Source organism: Plecotus auritus, assembly GCF_963455305.1.
Source record: "Plecotus auritus genome assembly, chromosome: 4".
NCBI classification, from domain to species: Eukaryota; Metazoa; Chordata; class Mammalia; order Chiroptera; family Vespertilionidae; genus Plecotus; species Plecotus auritus.
This window is the reverse complement of record NC_137775.1, coordinates 68,251,917-68,274,229: the sequence shown is the minus strand read 5'-3', so window position 1 is coordinate 68,274,229 and position 22,313 is coordinate 68,251,917. Positions and strand designations below refer to the sequence as shown.

General features: G+C 39.6%; 1 protein-coding gene across 1 annotated transcript in view; it reads left to right on the top strand.

The window, feature by feature from the left end:
* The window catches only part of KCNQ5 (potassium voltage-gated channel subfamily Q member 5), a 553,624-nt gene that overhangs the window by 460,585 nt on the left and 70,726 nt on the right, over positions 1-22,313 (top strand). Inside the window, exons 8-10 of the mRNA XM_080664487.1 lie at positions 5,797-5,891; positions 9,803-9,829; positions 18,342-18,562. Of these exons, the coding sequence (XP_080520613.1) occupies positions 5,797-5,891; positions 9,803-9,829; positions 18,342-18,562 (343 nt within the window). The remainder of the gene's footprint in view (positions 1-5,796; positions 5,892-9,802; positions 9,830-18,341; positions 18,563-22,313) is intronic.

Here is a 22,313-nt window from a genome sequence, read left to right as displayed (position 1 = left end):
CTCCCTGCCAGCCTGATCGACGCCTAACTGCTCCCTTGCCAGACCTATTGCCCCTAATTGCCTTCCCCTGCCAGCCTGGTCACCCCTAACTGCCCTCCTCTGCCAGCCTGGTCACCCCTAACTGTCCTCCTCTGCAGGCCTGGTTGCCCCCAACTGCCCTCCTCTGCCAGCCTGGTCACCCCCAACTGCCCTCCTCTGCTGGCTCGGTCCACCCCTAACTGCCTTCCCCTATTGGCTTGATTGCCCACAACTGCCCTCCCCTGTTGGCCATCTTGTGGTGGCCATCTTGTGTCCACATGGAGGCAGCCATCTTTGACCACATGGGGGTGGCCATCTTGTGTGTTGGAGTGACAGTCAATTTGCATATTACTCTTTTATTAGAAAGGACTAGAGGCCTGGTGCACAAATTCGTGCATGGGTAGGGTCCCTCAGCCTGGCCTGTGATTGGGGCCAATTGGGGCCATCTCGCCCAGTCCCAATTGGGGCCAATGGGGAACAGCCAGCTAGGGAGGGACTGTGGGAGGGTTCCAGGGCTATCCAGCCCTCTCACCCAGTCTCGGTCCACCGGACCCCAGCAGCAAGCTAACCTACCAGTTGGAGCCCTGCCCCCTGGTGGCCAGTGCACGTCATAGCAACTGGTCTAGTGATCGACTGAACAGTCAACCAATTGGTTGGACACTAAGCATATTAGACTTTTATTATATAGGATTCTCTGAAACTGAGTGGCCATAGTAAGAAGGCCCACCAAGTGCCCAGCCCTGTGATAAGAAAACTTCACACTGAGGACATCATAGTGAACTATCACTTGCAAAAATGGTGAATTCTAAGTGCCTTCTGGTCATGAGATATCCAAAGGTTCAACAATCAGGATTGTGTTTAATTTCTATGAATACTGCTAACATTCAAAGACAATGGAACAATACTTTTAAAATTATGGAGACAATTCTTTCCAACATAGAATTCTATACTCAGCCAAACTATTCATTGAATGTATGAGTAAGATACAGACATTTTTAGACATGCAAGACCTAAAAATTTTACCTTCCAAATATGTTATATATATATATCACATATTTTCCCATTCATCCATTGATGGACACTTAGGTTGTTTCCATGTCTTGGCTACTTGTGAATAATGCTGCAATGAACATAGGTAACTAATTGTCTTTCTCTTACAGCTTTTAAGATTCTCTCTTTGTCTTTACCATCATTTTAATTATGTTGTGTATTGATGTGGGCCTCTTTGGGTCCACCTTGTTTGGGACTCTCTGTGTTTCCTGAACTTGTGTGTCTTTTTCCTTCACTGAGTTAGGGAAGTTTTGGGTCATTATTTCTTCAAATAAATTCTTGATCTCTTGCTCTCTCTTCTTTTTCTGGTACCCCTATGAAGCAGATGTTATTATGCTTCATGTTGTCCCAGAGGTTTCTCAAACTATCCCTCTTTTTTCTTGTTGCTGCTCTGATTAGGTGTCTTTTTATTTTTAATATATTTTTATTGATTTCCAAGAAGGGAGAGGGAGAGAGAGAAACATCAGTAATGAAAGAGAATCACTGATAGGCCACTTCCTGCATGCCCCGCACTGGGGATCAAGCCTGCAACCTGGGCATATGCCCTGACCGGGAATCGAACCATGACCTCCTGGGTCATAGATCATCGCTCAACCACTGAGCCACACTGGTCAGGCATGATTAGGTGTTTTTTCCTACCTTGTTTTCCAAATCTCTAATTCAGTCCCCTGCTTCATCCAACCTACTGTTTATTCCTTACAGTGTATTCTTTTTTTAATATATCTTTTATTGTTGATAGTATTACAGGTCCCCCTTTCCCCCCCCCCCCCATTATGCCATCTTCCCCAGTGTATTCTTTATTTCAGATATTCCATTCTTCATTTCTGACCAATCCTTTTTGTGATTTCCTTTCCTTTTTCATGCTGTTGAGCATCCTTATAATCATTACTCTGACCTCTATATCTGATAAATTGCTTGCCTTCATTCATTTAGCTCTTCTTCTGGAGAATTCTCTTGTTCTTTTCATGACATATTTAACTAGTGGAATTTTAGAGTTCTTTTGGAGAACTCAGGAGTGTATTCATAATAGGTACATAAAAGCAACATGAAAGAAAAAGTCATGCCACGTCACATTGCTGAACTAGGAACAATAGTTACAGGGTTATAATAAAGCAAACACTAAATAGTAACAACTAAAAATTGTTAGAATGAGAGGAAGGGAAGAGGGTGTGTAGGTGGGATGTCATTATTTTTCATGGTAAGAAGTTAACTGATAGTGCCTAAAACTCAAAAATCAAGAAATGTAAGTATGAGAACAATCCTTAGAAATTAGGATTCTTAAAAATATAAGCCTGGCTGGTGTGGCTCGGTGGTTGAGTATTGACCTATAACCCAGGAGGTCAATGTTTGACTCCTGGTTAGGGCACATGCCTGGGTTGCTGGCTCAGTTCCCAGTAGGGGGTGTGCAGGAGGCAGCTGATCAATGATTTTTACCATTGATGTTTTTACCTCTCTCTCCCCCTCCTCTCTGAAAGCAATAAAAATATATTTTTAAAAACAGAAGCAACAACTATAAGAATTGAAGGCAGTTACCTCTAAGGAACAAAAATTAGTGAGAAGCAAGGTAGAGAAAGGGATTACTGTTTTTCATCTTGAATCTTTTATATCTCTGACTTCTTAAATTATGTACCCTGAAAAAAGTCAGTTCTATGTTCATTATACCTTTGGATGGTCAGCTGAAATTAAAAATTTCAGAAAGGGTCAAAGGTGCCATAGTTGTAATATTCCAGACAATACAAACTGAATACTCCCTAAAAACTTAATTATACTCACATTGTAATTATAATTATAGACCAAGTTTTCAATTTGTTTGGCTGCCTAGAGCACCAGAGTCACCTGAAAGATGGTAAGCGTGGCTTTCAGTTTGCTCCATCTTGATTTGTCCTTTGGAGTATATATGCCATGTAAAATAAATCCCTTTGGGTCATAATTTTATTCTTGCCAACCACTTTGTGATTTTGGCTTAAAACCTGGGAGCATCAGCTACTTGATCTTATGGTTGTGCTACTAGAAAAGAGAGAGCTAAGGACAGGACAAAGTTATTAGAGTATAAGAGTAATAGAGTTTCACTTTCCACTTAGATTTGTTACTAATATCAGCCCTGAGATAGATACCACTTACTCCTTTTGTGCCTCCCATTTAGATGACATGTTAGGAAAAGAGTAATGAAAGGAATAAGAGCTTAGCCATTTAGATCAATTTGATAGAAAAAGGCAAGAAGCCAGGTTGCATTGTTAAGAAAAATCTTCAATTTTCTGAGAGTGGCCTCTTTTGTCCCCAGTTCTTTACAACATTGGCAGGTGGTGTCTTGGTCCCATTTTTTGTTGTATTGTTGTGGGGGTTTTTCACTGGTATCTGATCATGCACAGGCCTGCTATGTACTTCCAGTTTTACATGAGTCTTGCTTTCAAAGTATCTGAGTTCCTGTATATAGGGTGCCTTGTATGAAGATTGTTTAATTAAAGCAGCCATCTAGGCCGTCGTGGTATGGGAGGTTCTCTGGGCTTCACTACAGAGGAAGCTGTAATAATAAATCCATGGATTTTCATTAATTCCTTTAGACCACTCTGTAAATCGTGTTTGTGCAATAATTGCAAAAACTAACATTGACACTACAATAATTGCTTTATTCTCTATAAGATGCCACGATGCTTAGCATAAGTTTTCACTGATTTGTAGGATAAATCAACATGAGCCATGGAAGCAAGACTCTAGGCAAGGAACCCTGCTTCAATTCTTTAAAGCTTCCTTAATAATATTTAAAAACCCTCAGGTCCTACTATATATTTTTTTAGTTTTTAATATCACTTCTTGAACATTTTACTGAAGTATAACGTGCATACAGAAAAGAGCATGTATCCTAAGAGAACTGAGCACTCCTGTGTGTGTAAGCAGCACCCAGTTAATGAAACAGAATATGACCTTTCTGTACCCTTTCTCAATCACTGTTCCCAAGGGTACCCACTGTGCTGCCTTTTAAAATTTGTTTCCTTGAGGAGTTTTGGTTTTTGTACTTTATGGAAATGGAATCACACAGCATGTACTCTTTTGTGTCTTGTTTCTCTCACTCACCATTATTCATGTAAAGTTCATCCATATTCTTGAATGTAGTGATAGAGTACTCTGTGTACTATTCCACTATGTTAATATTCACAACGTATCTATTTATTTTACTATTGATAGGTGTTTGAGCAGGTTTATGAAGTTTAATGTTGTTTTCAGCGTGATAGCACATATATTAATGAACATGTGTAAACATACCTGTTGAGTATATATAAAGAAGTGTGTAGCTATGTCAGAGGGTCTGTATGTGTTTAGCTTTGCTAGATAATAGCCAGACAACTTTCCAAAATAGTTGTGTTGATTTTTACCTTTTTTCAGCACATATTGCTTTAATGATACTCAGGAAAAGGAACACTATTAGATAGCTGTTTTCTTCATTGTAGTTTCCACAATCATGAATGGTGGTTATATAGTAGGAATATGACTTGTTTAAACAAATTTGCTACATAAAATAGAATGCTTTGATTTATGAATTATAATGAAAAGTTTTCTCTCAGGATTTTTGAGGAAACACTTGGTCATTAGACATGTTTTCGGATTTATTACAAAGAAAGAAATTTGCCAAAGTCTATATGGATAGTACGTTCAGGCAATGGACAGTTTCAGAGGGAAGCTTTGCCAACAGTCATCAAGCAGTCAGCAAAGGACCGTGAGGGCTTCGAAAAGCAAGAGCCAGTCACCGGAGATAATGTCAACCCTACCAACCTCTGTAAACATCTTATTTTATCTGAGCCTTTATTTTCTCATCTGTAAAATAGGGGGTCTTAATTCATACTCGGTGAGGATTTTACATGGAAATACTTCATATTATACATGTCAGGTATAATTATATCAGGGTGGGGAACATCCAGCCCGCAGGCCATATGAGGCCCACGAAATCATTTGGTCTGGCCCTACCAAGGCATTAGGGGTGAGTTAATTAAATGTTTGATCAAATATAACAGGCTAATTTTTAAGTTGATAATTTTGCATGGCCTGCAAACGATGCTATAGATATCTAAATGGCCCTTGGCAGAAAAAGGTTCCCTACCCCTGAATTATATGAAGTAGATAAAGTTATGTTTATATCAAGAAGCTGCAAACGTATTCTTAGACCATGACATTAAATCCTTAAGTGCCTTCCAGTTATATTCCTAGAGAGTACATTTTCCTCTATCATGTTTAGCACTGTCTTCATTTTTAGCATTGTAAGTGTTGCACAGTTCAACTTCATGAAGTTTCACTAAATCATTAACATACTCTGGTGATCATTAATTTACTACCTAGTTTACTACTTGCATTGTGAGTTTCTAGTAGTCGTTTGCCACCATCTTATCAAGTAGTGACTAAAGATGTGTGGTTGGGTCCTACAATGCATGTTCATGCTCGGGTAGTTTACCTCAGATAATGTCATGGTTTTCCCTAACTAATTCAAAAATTACTTCATGGTAGACTTCTTAGTATGTTTGTTCTTTGGTGTGAATTGTTTTGAAAAGCAATTCTACTGATGAGGCAGAATATGTTTAACAGCCCGCTGAAAATGCCAAACAAGTCGTCACCCCTTTGGATATTTTTCAGGGCTGAAGATCCTTCATGTGTATTAACTTAATAATAGCCCTTTATTTCATTCTATCTTCTTCTCTCTTTTCTTTTTCTTTTTTATGTCCCCACGTACATTGCATGCAGTGTGTTTGGCGTAGTTATGCAGCTGATGAAAAATCTGTTTCCATTGCAACCTGGAAGCCGCATTTGAAGGCCCTGCACACCTGCAGCCCCACCAAGTAGGTATCAGTGTGACAGCTGGTGCTGTAGTCGAGTCTCTTCAAATTTGCAAAACAAACCACACACACACACACACACATACACACACACACACACACACACACACACACACACACACACCGTGTCAATTTGGGACTTGTCTTATTCTCTGCTTCTCTTTCAAACCTTTTTAGTGGCAACTCAGGCACAAAACTTAATTGACCCAGTATCATTCCTCACCATCCATTGATGGAGCTTAAAGATTAAAAGAATTTAAACTTTATAGAGATTTATTTCCTCTATTTCATAATATTATTTTCTAATATCTCATTTCATAAAACCCACCAGAATTCTAAAGGTAAGCACCACTATTTTTGAAAAATAATGATTGTTTAAACTCCATCCATCACCTGACCCCAAACAGGGAGTGCTTTGAAAGCGATACATCTTTGCACATTGAAGTTCCTCGAAGTCATTTCTCATTTAGATCCCCTTGGCTCTCCAGCTTTTACTTGCAGATCAAACTAACATTAATAGCAAAATAAGAGAAGAGTTGGAATCCTAATAGAATTACAGTTTACAATGAAGCAATGGGACCAAACAAATTAAAAATTTGGAATTAGCATTCAAAATTTTAAAATAATATTACTTACATTCACATTTCATTGGCCAAAGCAAGTCACCTGGCCACGCCTAAACTCCAAGAGGACAGGGAGAGCAGTCCTACCACACGCCTGGAAAGAGAGGAGAACCAGAAAAATTATGAACAGTCCTGATGGTTACCACAGTGAAGTTTAATTTTCAAAAACAATCTTTAGTCCTGAAATCCTGGACTCCAGTTCCATTGGCAGAGCACATATTAAATCATAATCACCATCTAATTAAAGAACTCTTCACTGGAACAACCAAAGTAAATAAGTCCAGGGAAAGGCTTTCTGTGAGTCTCCCAGCTTGGTTACAGCGGTCAGTTCCTCAGATTGTTCAAACATTATCAAATTGCTTATCTGAGCTAGTATTTTAGAGCATCAGCCATTTCCCTTCATAATCCAACAAAACCTTCATCCTAGGGGCTTCATAGGATTCAAAGCATCTAACCACTATGACTCAGAAACTTCTTTCTTACTGATGTGAGAGAGAAATGGCTGGGGAAGCCTTCATGAGGTGTTCCCTGGAATTGAAGTCTCAAAAGGACATTTGTGATGCAGCAGACTACACCCTGTAGAGGGCAGCAGATCTATCAGTAACTGACAGGATCTGCTATATGGCTTCCCTATCCTGCCCTGGGCTTCATTCAGTATTCCCATCCACAAAGTGAAGAGCAAGAGCTGGGCGAGGTAACTTCTAAGCTCTCATGGGGCATGTCTCCTAAAAGTTGGTATCAAAACTCTGTCAGCACCTGTGACAGAGATAGTCATAGAATGCCAGGATTTTAAAGGGGATGGGACCTTAGCAAGGACAGAAGCATGGATGCTGTTGAGTGAATGTGTGGATAAGAATCCTCTTCATTTAGATCTTAAAATGTAGTTAAATGCCCTTTATTGAGTACTGGACTCTTTCAAAGTTGTAGTAGGGAAGAAAAAAGGAATATAACTCTTGTGCTGTCTATTCCTTGGGGATAGGCATCAAATATGGGAATTACATAAAAACTGTATTTCTTTTCTTCATACATGTATAAGAGGAAGGCTAGCAGAGAAACCAAAAGACGGTTCTCAGGTGACCCAAGAGAGTGGTCTGTCCCCACATGTGATAGATTGGCTTTCCCCGTCCACAGTTTTTAGAAGAAAACTCATTCTGAAGCCTGGAAAAACTTTAATAATGAGTCAGACTCTTCCAATGCATAAACTTACTTTACATAATTTCTCTCTTCTCCTTTGATATTTTTCCTGTTTTAAGTGGGGACAGGGTAGAGGAGAATTTATGCAAACACCTGCATTTATCCTGTTCCACTGTGACTATCAACCATCTCTCACTCCCCTTCCCTGCACTCCCTCACTCACCCCGGAGACTCAGCCCCATTTACTTAATAACAGATTTGTCCAGAATGCCACCGCAGTCACTGGCAAAGTTCATGCGATCCCGGGTGTCCTAACATCTCTCCCACCAGCCATGCTTCATTGTTCTAAACTGTAGTGGTTCTTAATCTTTGTTGTTGTTTTTCTTTGTTAAGCTGCTGAGAATGGGATGGTAATTATGGACTCTTTCCCAAGAAACATGTTTACTGCATAAAAAAATTAAGACTTTGCCTACAATTTTAATGTAGTCATAAACTCCCTGAAGCCAAGTTCAGAACCTCTGTTTTAGAAAGCAAACCTGCTTTAATCAAGTGTGTGGGTTTGTGAGGTAAATAATTTACAGTGACTTCAAGGGGTATTTTTATATTTATAAAACCAAGTGTCTTATGAGCACAAACTGATATGTAGTAAGAAACAGACCGAAACTTCTTTCTATTTACAGAGTGTATTTCCCCATAACATTTAGGACTTAGAAACTTCCCAAGGAAGAGATCATTCATTCATGCATGCATTCATTCAACAAGGATTCATTGAGTACCTATTATGTTCCAGGCACTAGGAATGCAGCAGTGAAAGAGAAAAACAAACAAGATAGAATCTCGGACCTTGGGGAGTATATATTCAAGGGTTGCTGGGAAGAGACAATAAAAATAAATAAGTAAAATATTTAATAGATCAGAGGGTGGTGAGTGCTAAAGAGAAAAGTAGAATAGGGAAGGAATTTAAGAAGCATTAGGGGCTGCAGTTTTAAATAGGTGGTCAGCAAAGTGATCATATTACCAATAGCATTATCATCATCATCATCATCTTCATCATCATTTAAAAACACCAACGGTGCTCTTGTTCCCCACAGTTTAGAGATACAATGGATACTTTGACTCCACCACCTCTTCTAAGGAGTAATATAGGAGAGAGGAGTGAGAACTGTGTCGGAAAGAGAGGGGCGGGGTGAGGGGCATGCCACGCCCACTCAAACCTGCTGAGGATACACCAGCAATTTCTTACTCTCCTCTCTGGTCTGGCTTGTCCCTTACATTGCCTTTAAGAGCTCCACAATTGCTACTTTAAAATTTTGTTTTAATAACAAAAGGATTCATAGAAGGAACATATTTTTCTTGATTTTGTTCTCAAAGGAAATGAAGGCTATACAAAGGGTGAAAAATAGGTAAACATGTTATTTTAAGGAATGAGTCGCATATTTTATGAAGCTATAGGGAATTATCAAGTGCCATGGATTCTCAGTGGTATCTTAAGAAGTCAGAATTTAGATATTATCTAATCTGATGCCTTCAATTTATTCATAAGAAAATCAAGACCCACAGGAAAGTGAGGTGTCCACCCAAGGACAGCGGGTCATTTGCACCATGTCGTACTGACCTGGGTTTGCTAAAATCGGTAATGAAGAACACCACCCAGCACGAGGCTGGAAGAGTTCTAACAGACTTCCTATGTGCTACTCGGCTCCAAGGGAATTCATACTTTAAAACAGCATCTGCCTCAACAAGTGACTGAGATACAAGTCACACATTCATGAGTCCAGATTAAGAACCCTAAAGCTCAGGGACTACAGCTACAGTGTGACCAGCAGTGTTCTAAGAGTCTCTCCTAAAGCTAACCAGATCAGAACCACTTTTCCTTAGCCATGGATAACTCTGGCTGTTGTTCATTACATGTAGGCAGTATTGTTTTTGCTAAGTAGATGCTATGCTATCTCTGGTTTGTGCCACAAAGAATATATGTTTTTTTAAAAAAAAAAAGCTAGGCACATTTATTATTTTAAAAATGGCTTCCATGGATCTCACTTGAATAGAATTACTTAAGGTACTTATGTCCCCAACCCCCAATTGGGCCATTATCAAGTGCTGTAAATGTATTCACCAGTTTATCATCATTTCTCTTCTGTCTGCATGCACCTGAAGGAAAGAACAAGGGGAAACATCAAGCAGGTTTGTGATCTTCTCTGCTACATGTTTGTTTATAAATCTGTGCCTAACAGATGTTTAAAATGTGTCTCATGTGAGTAAAATCAATCCACAAATACAAAGTGATTAAAAGTGGCCTTTCCCAGGATTGCCTGCAGAGGTTGCTGTGTTATTGATTTCCCCCTCCCCTTGGGAGCGTGAGTGCCTTTCCCTAACCCACTCACTGCTGTAAAAAGCAGAGCGTGTAAATCTGCAGAGCGTGCAACATTCTGGGGGAAATGATCATTATAGTCTTTGGTTATTCCTTGCTACCATTTTCCCAGACAGAAGTCTCACCCAAGTATTTAAATCCCAAGAAGCAGTATAAGATATAATCCTTCATCAGGGTCCTTCTTTTAGAGTGAGACGTTGGGCTTGGTTGATTGTTTTGTGGGGGTTTTGTTTTGTTTTGTTTTGTTTTTGGCAAAGGAACACTGTGTGCAGGAGGTGAGAACAGTCTCTGTGTGGCATCTCCAGCGCACTGAGTGCTGAGGTTTACTTAGGTGACCTGATTCAAAAGAAGAGCCATCCCACCCCCATCCTTTAAAAAGAAACTTAACCAAATAATTTAGGATCATTCTTTTATGCCTTAGAAAGAAATGCTTTATCAGAGCAAACAGCAGAGATTTAGACCTAGAGGGAATAGAACATGAAGTACATCATTTTAATCGGTATTAGTGAGTACCAGTAAGTACCCCGAGGATCTGGGTCTGGGAGCAAAGCCCTGGAGGACAGAGCCAGGTGATGGCGTGAGAAGTAGCAGAGGCAGGACCAGCAGAAGAATCCCAGGTGCCTGGGAGGGAAGAAGAGACACAAATCTTTTTTCCATTATTGCCACTTTCTTCAGTAATGAGGCCACAAAGGCATCCCCTGCCCAGGGTTAGCGCCCAGGTGGGGGTCAGTGTGGGTCCAGGAATTGTTCCTTTAGCTTCGTTATTTGAACGACATTAATCATAATATATTTAAACAGCACTGAAACTAGTGTTGAAAGTTCACTTGGGATGATGAGGCTCTGGGTCACCCATTTCTGCATTACATCAACAAGATTCACAAACCAAACCACAAATGGGTTCATTTATGATGGCAATAGATGGGGCAGGTACGCCTACACAGGGGAGGCCACTAAAGACCCTTCTCTTATTTGGTAGGAATAGGGTTAGAGCAGACTCCGCCATCCTTCTGTTGTGACAACTTTACTTGAAAAAAGTTACACAAAATAAGTCTTAACCATTGTAAGCTGTTTAATGTCTTTGGTTGTATTTTAAAAGCTTTCCTTGTCTCATGAGTTAGCCATTTACAAATTATCTCAAAGAGTGATTTGTCTCCAAATGCTAAGGTCAGATACCATCTTTGGCACAAACCTGATAGCCACCTGAGAGTAAGGTCACCTGTCTTGGTTTCATCCTTTAAAACAGAGCTGTTGGCACCTAAAGGGCGAGTTTGCAACCTCTGTGGCAGTCCTAAGTGAGGGGTCACCTTGGGCTCACACGGTAATATTGCTCTTGTTCCAAATGTTAGCAAGGCAGAAAGCAAAGACAGGGTTAAAAGGTAACTATGGAACATCCTCATTGTGATGGCACACTAGCCTGGAGAAACACGTTTATATGAAAATTCCAGCACACTTATTCCACTAAATTACTCAGAATTGTGTGTGTTTTTAAGTAACTATTGAGCTTCAGCCCCTCAGTCAAAAAATGAACTTCGTAGTCAGCTGTCAAAAATCTACCAACCCAGCTTTTTCAATTTCATGATGCTCATAGGTACCTGAAACATTAAAATTTTTTCTGCATACTTATGACTGAGATTATCAAAGGTAACTCACTTGAGGATTTGAATATATACAGAACAACTGAGCTAACTTACTGACTTAGAAAATCACACACAGGGAGTTCTTGCTTCTCTGTGGTCATTGGACATTTGGCAAAACCACCTTGAAACACGCCGTGCGCGTGTTACTATTTAACATGCATGCCTTACTTACTGCTTCAGACACCTTGGTATTCTATCTGCCAAATATATACCACATCACCCTGTGTAAAGCTCTGACAGAGAATATGCTTAGTCAATAATTCTTGGATAGTGTAATAAAATGTCTCTGATCTCAAGTAGTTTATGCAAAAAGAGTAAACAGCAACAAAAATGGGGGGAAAGGAGAAACATAAAAAGAGAAAAAATGAAAAGCATTTAAATAATCTGAAGGGAATAAGCTGAAGCTCCCATTTTACTATTACCTTAGCTTTCACCTTGGCAATGAAATTTATAACATTGCATAATAAATGTAGGAAGACTATTGTAATAACAATGGCAACAGTACCATCTTAGGAAATAACAAATTGGTCCTTACTCAACCAAAATATGCACAAAGGAAAATGCATTTATAATGAGAATTCTCCCTTAGCAGAGAGCAGTCTGGGTCCAGAATATTGTTGATTAATGCTTGGCCCAGTTTTAATTGGAATGATAAATACAACCCACATGCAGAGCACTTGACAGATTGGGGCTATTGGGTTATTGATGGTGACTCAGATAAGCAAAATAGATACCCTTTAGCCAACTCGCCAGGTATCTCAGAGCTTGTGATCCCCTAAATCCTTCCTCCTGGTGTTCCATTGTGTTAAGAACTGGGAGTAACCCAAGTGTAGATGAGTTCAATGCAGCAGGCAGTAGCCCTCTCCTGGTGCCTGGCACTCACTCCCTCTGGAAGAGAAGGCCACATTGTAGACAGGGCTGTCCTATACACAGAGAGGTTTTCCTCTCTGCAGAATGGATTAAGGACCATACTCAGTGAACTAGGTTCCCTGCTCTGGACTATTCTTGTTAAAGATATTTTGTCTTTCCACACTGAGGTCAGGGTGTGTTCAAAAAAATTCATCTACAATGTCTTAGCCACTAAGAAAGACATCCAGTTCTGACATGGCTTAGCATTGTTTGTGACAGATCCAAAATTTTCTTTAAAAATACAATCATTCTCAAGAAGAGCTCAACTGAACAACAGTGAAAATAATATTTCTTTGACTCTCTTTGGTAGAGGGTCAAGTACAAATTACTGTTAGTCTCACCTGAGCCTGCTCTGTTCTTCCTCTAATGAGACCATAAATACAACTTCCTTAATGTTAGTTAATTATTTATTTGTTTTCCTCTGTCTTCCCACTGAAAGAGTTCTAATCTCATATGTGGTAGTGAATGTGCTTATTAATTTTATTCTGATTAATCATTCCATTAAGTAATTTTTCCAACTCACTTTTTAAACTGGGCAGTTTTTCTTTGTTTGGGTATAAATTATCACTTTCAGAGAATAGAATTGGCCTGTAAACCCATCGAGCCAGATTAAGGCATTATTCTCACCTTGAAGTTTTATGTCCTCATCCCCTCCTCCTTGACAAGGAGGTCAGTTAGCCATCAAGTAGTTGTTGAATTAGCCATCACGCTGGTACAAGCAGGCTTTTACTTCTTCCTACCTGTTAAGTTTTTATTGCTACAAGAATAAATCATACCACTGGAGGTTCAGGGATCATCTATAAAGCTATCTGCCTCTGTTTACCCTGTCTCCTTCTCAGCCATTGTTGAATATGTGCTTCGGAGTTCAGCTGCCTTGCTCACAGTTTCTAAGGAATTAACAGAACTCTGACAGACTTCTTAGTAGACTACCTAAAGTTGCTTTAACAGGTAGTTGTGAGACTGTTATAGAGATGCATCGTCTTAAAAGTTAAAGCATAAATGATATTGTTTTATTACATTACAATACTGTGCTGCAATCCGCTGAGTGCCTTGTCCAAATGGCTCCTCCATGGCTGGCTTTATTAGGGTTTGAGATGTGTGGCTCTAGGAGAGAACTCTAGAACACTGATGCAAAGACTATGTTATATTTCTTCTGCATTTATTTTCCATTATTTACACCTCCTTTCTTCTGTCTGCAATGGATGATCTGCATGTGTTGTTAAATGCAGTAAGACTAGGCTTTTTTCCCAGGATAGTCAACTTGTGCCCTTATTGGCAAAATGTTAGATTGTTTCTTTTTTTTTTTTTTTTTTTTTTTTTTTTTCAAAATGATCTCTTCTTCTGTTCACATTTATATAGAGAGGGAAAGAAAACACATCATAAGACTTAAAATAAGAAACTTTTTTCTAACAAACTAGCAACCTAGAATCCTTTCTTCTGTCATTTTGAACATGTATTCTACCTGACAATTGGTTACCTGTATTAACCATAACTGCAGGTGTTTCATACAAATCCAGAACTTATTTTTTTATTTCAAAGCAATTAATGCTACCAACTTCCTGTAAATATTTATTTTTTATAGTTCTGAAATATTTTGTTCCTCAATTATTTATACTATGTTGCACTGCTATTAATTACAAGAGTTGCTGTATTCTAAAATATTTATATTCTTATTTTCATATGTATCAGTGCTAACACATAGATGATCATCCTTTCTAATGCCTATATCAAATCTAATTATTTCATCCTAACCATTAAGAGCACTAGATATATTTTGAGCAGCACAATTAAACTGCATAGTACTTTCTGCTTAAATACGCTGTATTCTTATATCTGAAAAAGCAATATGAACACATGACTTTGTTTTTCAAAATGGAAAATAACATCCCTCAGCACTTTCCTGGTGGTAAAATGCTTAATAATGTGCTACTCTATTTCCCTCACTCCTAGTGAGTTCTGTAGTAATAAGCAGAAGCTCTTCAGAATGCACACCACACGGAAGCAGAGGTACCCAGCATCCCAGCTATTGACATGAGACTTGAGAATGCCAGCTAACCTCAGGTGCATGACCAGGTTACAGCGTCACCCTACTTGAGCCCTGTTCTGAGACCCCCTCTTTCTAAGGACTTCTCGAATGGGGTTTTCAACCCGCTTGTAATTTTCCTTTTTGCCTGTTGCCTGCTTTGATACTCTCTACCCTTGGGACACATTTGTCCTATTGGCAGGGTCCCGCGCAGTGCTGGCAGTCATCCCCTTGGCGCCTCCTTGTGGTGGAACAACTGCTGAGCTGCTGCACGCACTGGATTGTTATGGCTCACTTGCCATATTGTGCCTGAGGCGAAAATTTGTAGAATGCTTATCTTATGAAGGGCTAAAACCCTAATTAAATATAACAATAACTACAGCATTCTAAGTCCAAGAGGATTACTGTGGGTTTACAGTGATGCCACACCATTCTCTGGCAGGAAATATCCACTAGTAGACTGCAGGCTAGGCCATTTGAGTAACTTGTACATCTGGTTCCTAGAGAGGGAAGAATTCCCTTGCAGAGCAGTTGTCCATGCTCCCCTGGGTATAGTCCTCAGCTGGGAATGAGAGACTGCATACTCAGATCCTGCAGCCAATGGCCACAGCGACCCTTTGGTTACTTTCTCCAAAGAGAGACCTCTTTGTTGTCCTGGGGATAATCCTTGGCATTCTTCCAAAAAACAAGGTTACATAAATCTTCCTTTATATGTTTATTGATCAACACACACACACACACACAAAACAGGGAAATAATGAAAACTTCAATGGGCCAGTGAAGAACCTATATTTTTTAATCAATGTGTGTTTTCAATAATAGCTACCTAATCAGTTTAATAGCCATCTAATCAAGATGCTCTATTGATTTCCAAAGAGGAAATGAAGTAGGAAAACTAATAAAACATATGTGCCTGGTTTAAAAGTTCTGGATTAGGATCTTATTCGTAACTTTCATACAATTATGTCAAAAGAGAGAGTGAAAATATTGCATTCTTTTCTAATTTAGTATGCTTAATATGTTTCTAATATGTTGAGTTCACTTTAAAAGAGTTCTTGAGAATTTTTTAAATAGTAGACATTGGCAAATATTCATGTAATTTAGAAGGACAGAAGGAGAAATGGTACCTAGAACTCAACTTATATCAACTTTAAGTGCTTTAAATGCTATTAAGATTCAGAGAATAATATTATTTTCACTTTCCATTTATTCTTAGAGATAATATCAAAATATTTCAAAGGAGCAATTTTTAAAAATATTTTTATGGAAACAATTGTTTTTAAATATTTTGCTATTGTAAATGAGCCACCGTGGATTTGATACTTATTTGGGGTATCTTTTACTTTTTTTAGTAATTGAGATATTTTTTAAGGAAAAATTAGATTCTATATCAAATGTTTTTGTGATATATATGTATCAGTTTCCTGTTCATTTAACTGACCTAAGAAAGAGATATATCTTGAAAGTTTGAAAAAATAATTTTATATTAACTAAAATGCAACCTTCTGTAGTAATTAGGATCAGTTTGTTCCAGAAAAAGTAATCAATTAGATCAAGTATAGTGAGAACACTTGTAATGATAGCCATGTCCACTTAAGCCACTCATTAATCTAAATCAAGGTGCAGAGGTAAGCATATGATCCTGAACCAGATCATCATAAATTTCAATGATGGAACAGATGTGCTAACACTGAAAAGAGATTTGAAATTTTTACAAAAGAAAAAAAAAAAAAAAAAAGCTTGAGAAGAGTAGACATTTTGGGCACTATCCCTTGAAAGATTTGTTGAAATAATTTGAAGGCTGTAGAGGACATGTAGAACCTAGCCTGAGAATAAAAAGATGCAGTTTTATGATGTTATGGTTGCTGTTATTTAATGTAATCTACCATTTAATCACACACTTCTCAAGTCCAGAAAAAGCCAATGACTGATGGGATTGTTTTAAAGAACTCTTGAACCCACCTGACCCCATCACAGAACTGCCCAGCCTGTTCTTTGCATGTGCCGTCAGCTAGTCGTGCTGGATTTAGCTACGTCTGCGTTTCCGAGAGGAGCTGTCAGTTGCATGGTCAATTGTTATTGTTCCCAGGACTTTCTGATCACCATAGTTCATTATTTGATTTGTTTTCATGTAAACACACATAAAACGTGGTGTCTTTTTAGAATATCATTTGTTAAGCAACTAGGCATGGAAAAATAAATGTTACTGTTTCTTGTTAGCTGCAAAACACATATCCACTAAACACATTTGCTGTTGGCATGCTGCAGTTGGGGACAGTGGACATTGCGGTAAGTGGAAAAGACCAGGCCTCCACTTCGTCTCAGATAAACCCTTTCCATGAGAACACTGCTTCACGCCCCACAAACGCTGCAGGTCTCGGCAGCTCCACGTAGCTGCTCCAATGAGTACCCTTAACCAACGCCCTTCATGTCTGCAGGCCCTGGAAAATCCTGGACCTCTTCCCTGATAACGGTCACTTTATAATAAATAACAGCAGTTTATAAATGAAACAAGAACACAAACAAAATAGGTACACAAAGCTTCTTGCAGTTCATTTGACTCCCACAAGAATCCCTTAGCCGGGTTGTTACTGTTGTCTCCATGTGACAGATGAGGACTCCAGAACCCAAGCCTCTTGGATTCCAATCTGCCCTTCCCACCACATCACCCCACATCTGTTGATCAGGAAAACATGGAGATGCACTTGGATTTTTTTTAATAATTTTATTGATTTCAGAGAGGAAGGGAGAGGGAGAGAGAGAGAGAAACATCAATGATGAGAGAGAATCATTGATTGGCTGCCTTCTGCACACCCTCCACTGGCAACCCTGGATATATGCCCTGACCAGGAATGGAACCATCACCTCATGGTTCATAGGTCAACACTCAACCACTGAGCCATGCCGGTCGGGCAGTACTTTGGATTTTATCGTTGTTGTTAATGTTTCCTTTATCAACCTACAACAGTTCAATCCTAGCTGGCATCTTAGAACTGAATACCTGAACAAATATAATTTACCAGTAGCTGCCACAGCAAATCAATAAACCTGTTTAAGAGCAGGCAATTGTGTTAGTGAACATGACGTCTCATTCCGTTCACCAGTCATCACATTCATTATATGTTGGGGCTGTTGTACCTTGTGTGGTTTCATCTCACAAGAATGAGTGTCAGCATAAAAGAAGTGTGGTGTTGTGTCGGTATGTTTAATATTACGTATGCAGTGCTACCAACAGCTATGAGATTGCATGAATTTATGAATATCGTAATCTTGCCTGGAATATAAAATGCATGCAGAGTGTAGCTATATATGTATATGTAACTATCTCCCTGTTTTCCTGTAGAAATGTTTAGAAATTATAAAAAGAGATGCTCCCAAATAAAAAAGTAACTTTTTTATTAATCTCAAAAGTTGAGGTTAAAACTAAAATCTGTTTTAAAAGCGATGACCAAACCAGTTCTTGGTTATTCCCAGTGTAACTGTATACAAACTACTGCACTTGATCTCAGCTCTTTCTATGATGAATCCAGAAAGGGTGTGTATACCTGTAGTATGAGATTAACGTCAAATGAATGCAAACAGATTAAACAAAGCTCAAATTTTCAATAGGAGGAAAATATATTTCTATGCTCCTACTTGCTGAAAACATTTTATTTACTGAAGTATATGACCATATACCATTTCATCAAATTATTTACCCAAGTGGCATGGAAGAAACTGCTTGAAATGGAATAATCGTGCCTCTGTTGTCCACAGTCAGAAGCTAAGTTTTAAGGAGCGGGTGCGCATGGCTAGCCCAAGAGGCCAGAGTATTAAGAGCAGACAAGCCTCGATAGGTGACAGGAGGTCCCCGAGCACCGACATCACAGCCGAGGGCAGCCCCACCAAAGTGCAGAAGAGCTGGAGCTTCAACGACCGAACCCGCTTCCGGCCCTCGCTGCGCCTCAAAAGTTCTCAGCCCAAACCCATGGTAGACGGTAAGCGCTGCTTTTCCATAACCATTTTTAATCTGATAGGCTACCGTGAGTGAGATTATGAAGTAATTCATTCTCCTCCGTACCACTTGGAGATAGAAGGAAACAACCTCCGGGAAAGAATCGCTCGTTTGTTTTATTGGAAATTTATTCCTTGCCTCGGGCAAATGTACGAAACCTACGTTTACTTTGGGAAGCAATTTTGGCAGCTAAATCTCAGTTTCAGAGAAATCCAACAAAATGTTGTTAATCCTGCACTCATACCTACAACACATTATCATTTATTAGACGAGGTCTGTATCAAGATCAACGTGACTGTCCTTTTGATGTGTATGTTATGTCTGACGAGCAGAGGCCCAGCCTCCAAAGCAGACTCTGTGACGGTCTTGAAACCCACTGAGAAGGGTAACAGCCCCTTTTGGGACAACAGTGAAAGTGCTGTTCTCCCGTTTTCTATGCTCCGTTCGCCACTAAATCAGAGGCCACCGCTTATCTTCCTTAGAAAGATCCTGTTGAAAGTTCCTATCTGATGATAAGTGGAATTCAAGTCCTTCTCCCAAGAGGCATTAACCTATTTTATTTATCATACTACATGTCAGACATTTACTTGCCAACACATTTTATCCAGTGCCACATAATTTTCATATTTATGAAATAAAACATTTTCTTTTTTGTTTAAGATTAGCTTGGCTTCCTTTGAAGTGTGCCCCCTGGGATCTCTTATACTGGGCAAGGGACCAAAATCAAATGGCATCTTCCATTAATGCATGAACACTGCGAAGGCTATCAGTCCTTCTGGTCTCATTCCCTAGCATAACCTGTATTTTCCCAGGCCCCGAAAGCCCGAGGGATAAAATTAACAACCGGGGGTCATCATCTCAGTGATCTCAGGCTCCCTGCAGTGAAATCCCTCAAACCTCAGCCCATGGGTCCCTCCCAGCCCATCCAGAGATCCTCGGGGACGTCCCCACTCTCAAGAGAGCAACGTGAGTCCCCTCTTCCCACTTCATTCTCCACAATCCCATGGATGCCCCGCCCTCCTGGTGGGGCTTGCAGCTCCCATCCCAGCTGCAGGGTGCTGATCCCACCAGGCTTCCCACCACCTGTCACTTTGCTAAGGTAGGAAATGTCCCTCCACCAGCCCTGGACACTCCTCCATCAGGGAGTGTGCTGAGTCCCTGGCAACACAGATTTTCAGGGTCCCCTGGTTTCCACATTCAGCGCCCTAGGAATTTGGCTGAAAGCCCATGAACAGCTGAGTCAAGAGTTACTAGTTACAGGGCTTTATGTTGCTCTCAAAATAGGCTTTCTGAATATAAATGAATGTCTCATTTCTGGAAGGCAATTTGGCAACATATATCAAGAGCCTGTACATATGCCTAAGCTTAGACACACCCCACCCACCAATTCCACTTCTAGGATATAGTTGATGCAATGAAATGATATCAGATATTAGAAGAGATGCTATAAATTCAAAGTTCTTGACATGGAAAGATTATCACAAAAACTAAATGATTCCATTTTGCTGTGTGTGTGTGTAAATTTAAGTATTTACAGTAAAGTCTGGAAAGATTGGCCATGTATGAAGTTACCTCCAAGTGGTGCAGTCATAGTTATATTTTATTTCTTCATTTTGTTAATCTGTATTTCCACCAAACCCCTCTCCTTACATTGATTTCCCCCCAAGTGGAAGGAACACCAGGTCTAATAATGGAAGATCAGCATTCTTGAATGTAGACACGATTGTCTAATGAGGTTTAACAGTTCCTACAACAAATAGGGCTGCCCTATTAGGCTTTGTGGCAGCCATAACAAAGTACCACAGACTGGATGGCTTAAACAAAAGAAATTTATTTTTTCCCCTTCTGTAGGCTAGAAGTCTGAAATCACCTTGGCTTATAGATGGCCACCTTCTCTGTCTTCACTTCATCTTCCCTCTATGTCCAGATTTCCTCCTTTTATGTGGACACCAGTCCTATTGGATTAGGGATCATGCAAATGCCCTCATATTAACCTAATTACCTCTTTAAATACCCTATCTCCAAATAGGTTGACATTCTGAGGTACTGGGGATTAGGATGCAACCTATGAATTTTGAAGGGATATAATTCAGCCCATAACAGAGCCCCAATTCACCACATCACAGCATCCCAGGGCAAGCTGGGGTGTGCCTACATCTTCAGGCCTCGCCCTGGCTTCACGCTGTGCTAGAAGAATAAATTAGCCCCAATGGGTTTATACCCTTCCTATGTGGGCTTCAAAAAGCATTCGACTGTGTGCTGTGAGGTCCTTAGGGTGAGCTGAACACATCTAAGTGTAAAATTTATTGACCCTGGATTCTGAATATGAAAAATGAATTTTACTTGTATGTTTGGCCAGAGGAAAAGCATTTTTCATGGTCTCCAAGAGTTGGCACTATCCATCCCAGTACTTTCAGTTACTGCAAAGATGTCTCAGAGTTCAGACAGACAGAAACAGAAGTCCTACTCTACCAGATCACAGATCGGAACGGTCTCTGCCATCCATTTTCTACATCATCCCATACAAGTGCAGTTCTGTTTCGTTAGAAAGGAATTGCTTTCTCTGGTTGATGTCCTGCTCGATTGGTTCTGAGTTCCCCAAGTGACAGGAGGCCTGATTGTTGTTCTGTTCAAGTAGCTTTGTTGGCTGCCCACCTGGAAGAGATCATGACTCCTGACGCCTCATTGCATCCAACAGTCCAGAATCTTTACCTCTGCCTTAACTCAAAGTTAGGTCTTGGGGAAACAGAAGTTCTCTTTTTATTTAAAAAAAAAAAAAAACTGAAGCAGCTTTCATTGAAGTGAACTTTACTCCTGAATTATGCATTTTTATGTATAGTGCCTGTCCAGGTTTTAAGTATTTCTAAAATCCACCTATTACTCATAGAAAATAATACTTAACACTATAGCCAACCCCCAAATACAAGTTGGGGAAAAAGTAGGTTGACAGTTGTGCAGATAGAAAATAATACAATAATTAACAAATAATAATCCAAGAGTAAACTCTGTTTCACATACTCACAACTGTAAACCTTCTTTTACCCCACCCTGTATTCCAAATCTATCTGCTCACTCACTTCTTAGGTTCTCTTCTTCCACTTCTCTCCTTCCTTTACATATTTTAGGCATTTCATTGCCCATTAACAGCTCTGGCAGGGTGGATGCATAGCAGAAAGAATTATGGAAATTCGGGTTGACCTTTAAGTTAATAACTAAGTTACATTTGGAAAATAATGGGCCTGTAACGGAAAGATACTATAATAGGAGAAAAAGAAATTTAGAGTTAATCTGTAAATGTTAATAATTCCTGTGAAATCTAAAACCCTTTACTGCAGCCCTGGCCGGTTTGGCTCAGTGGATAGAGCATTGCCCTGCAGACTGAGGGGTCCTGGGTTCGATTCTGGTCAAGGGCACATGCCCAGGTTGTAGGTTCAATCCCAGGTGGGGGGCATGCAGGAAGCAGCCAATCAATGATTCCCTCTCATCATTGATGTTTCTATCTCACTCTCACTCTCCCTTCCTCTCTGAAATCAATAAAACTATATTTTAAGAAAAATAAAACCCTTTACTGTAGATGATATTATTTTTATAATTTTATGGCTCTTACAAAAGGTTATTAAGTATCCCATGCTGCTTTTCTTTGCTATAAGTTTCTATGAAATTTATGTATTATACTTAAAAGGGCTACAATTGTCTCCTAATTGTCCACATTCATATGTACCAGAGAAGTGGAA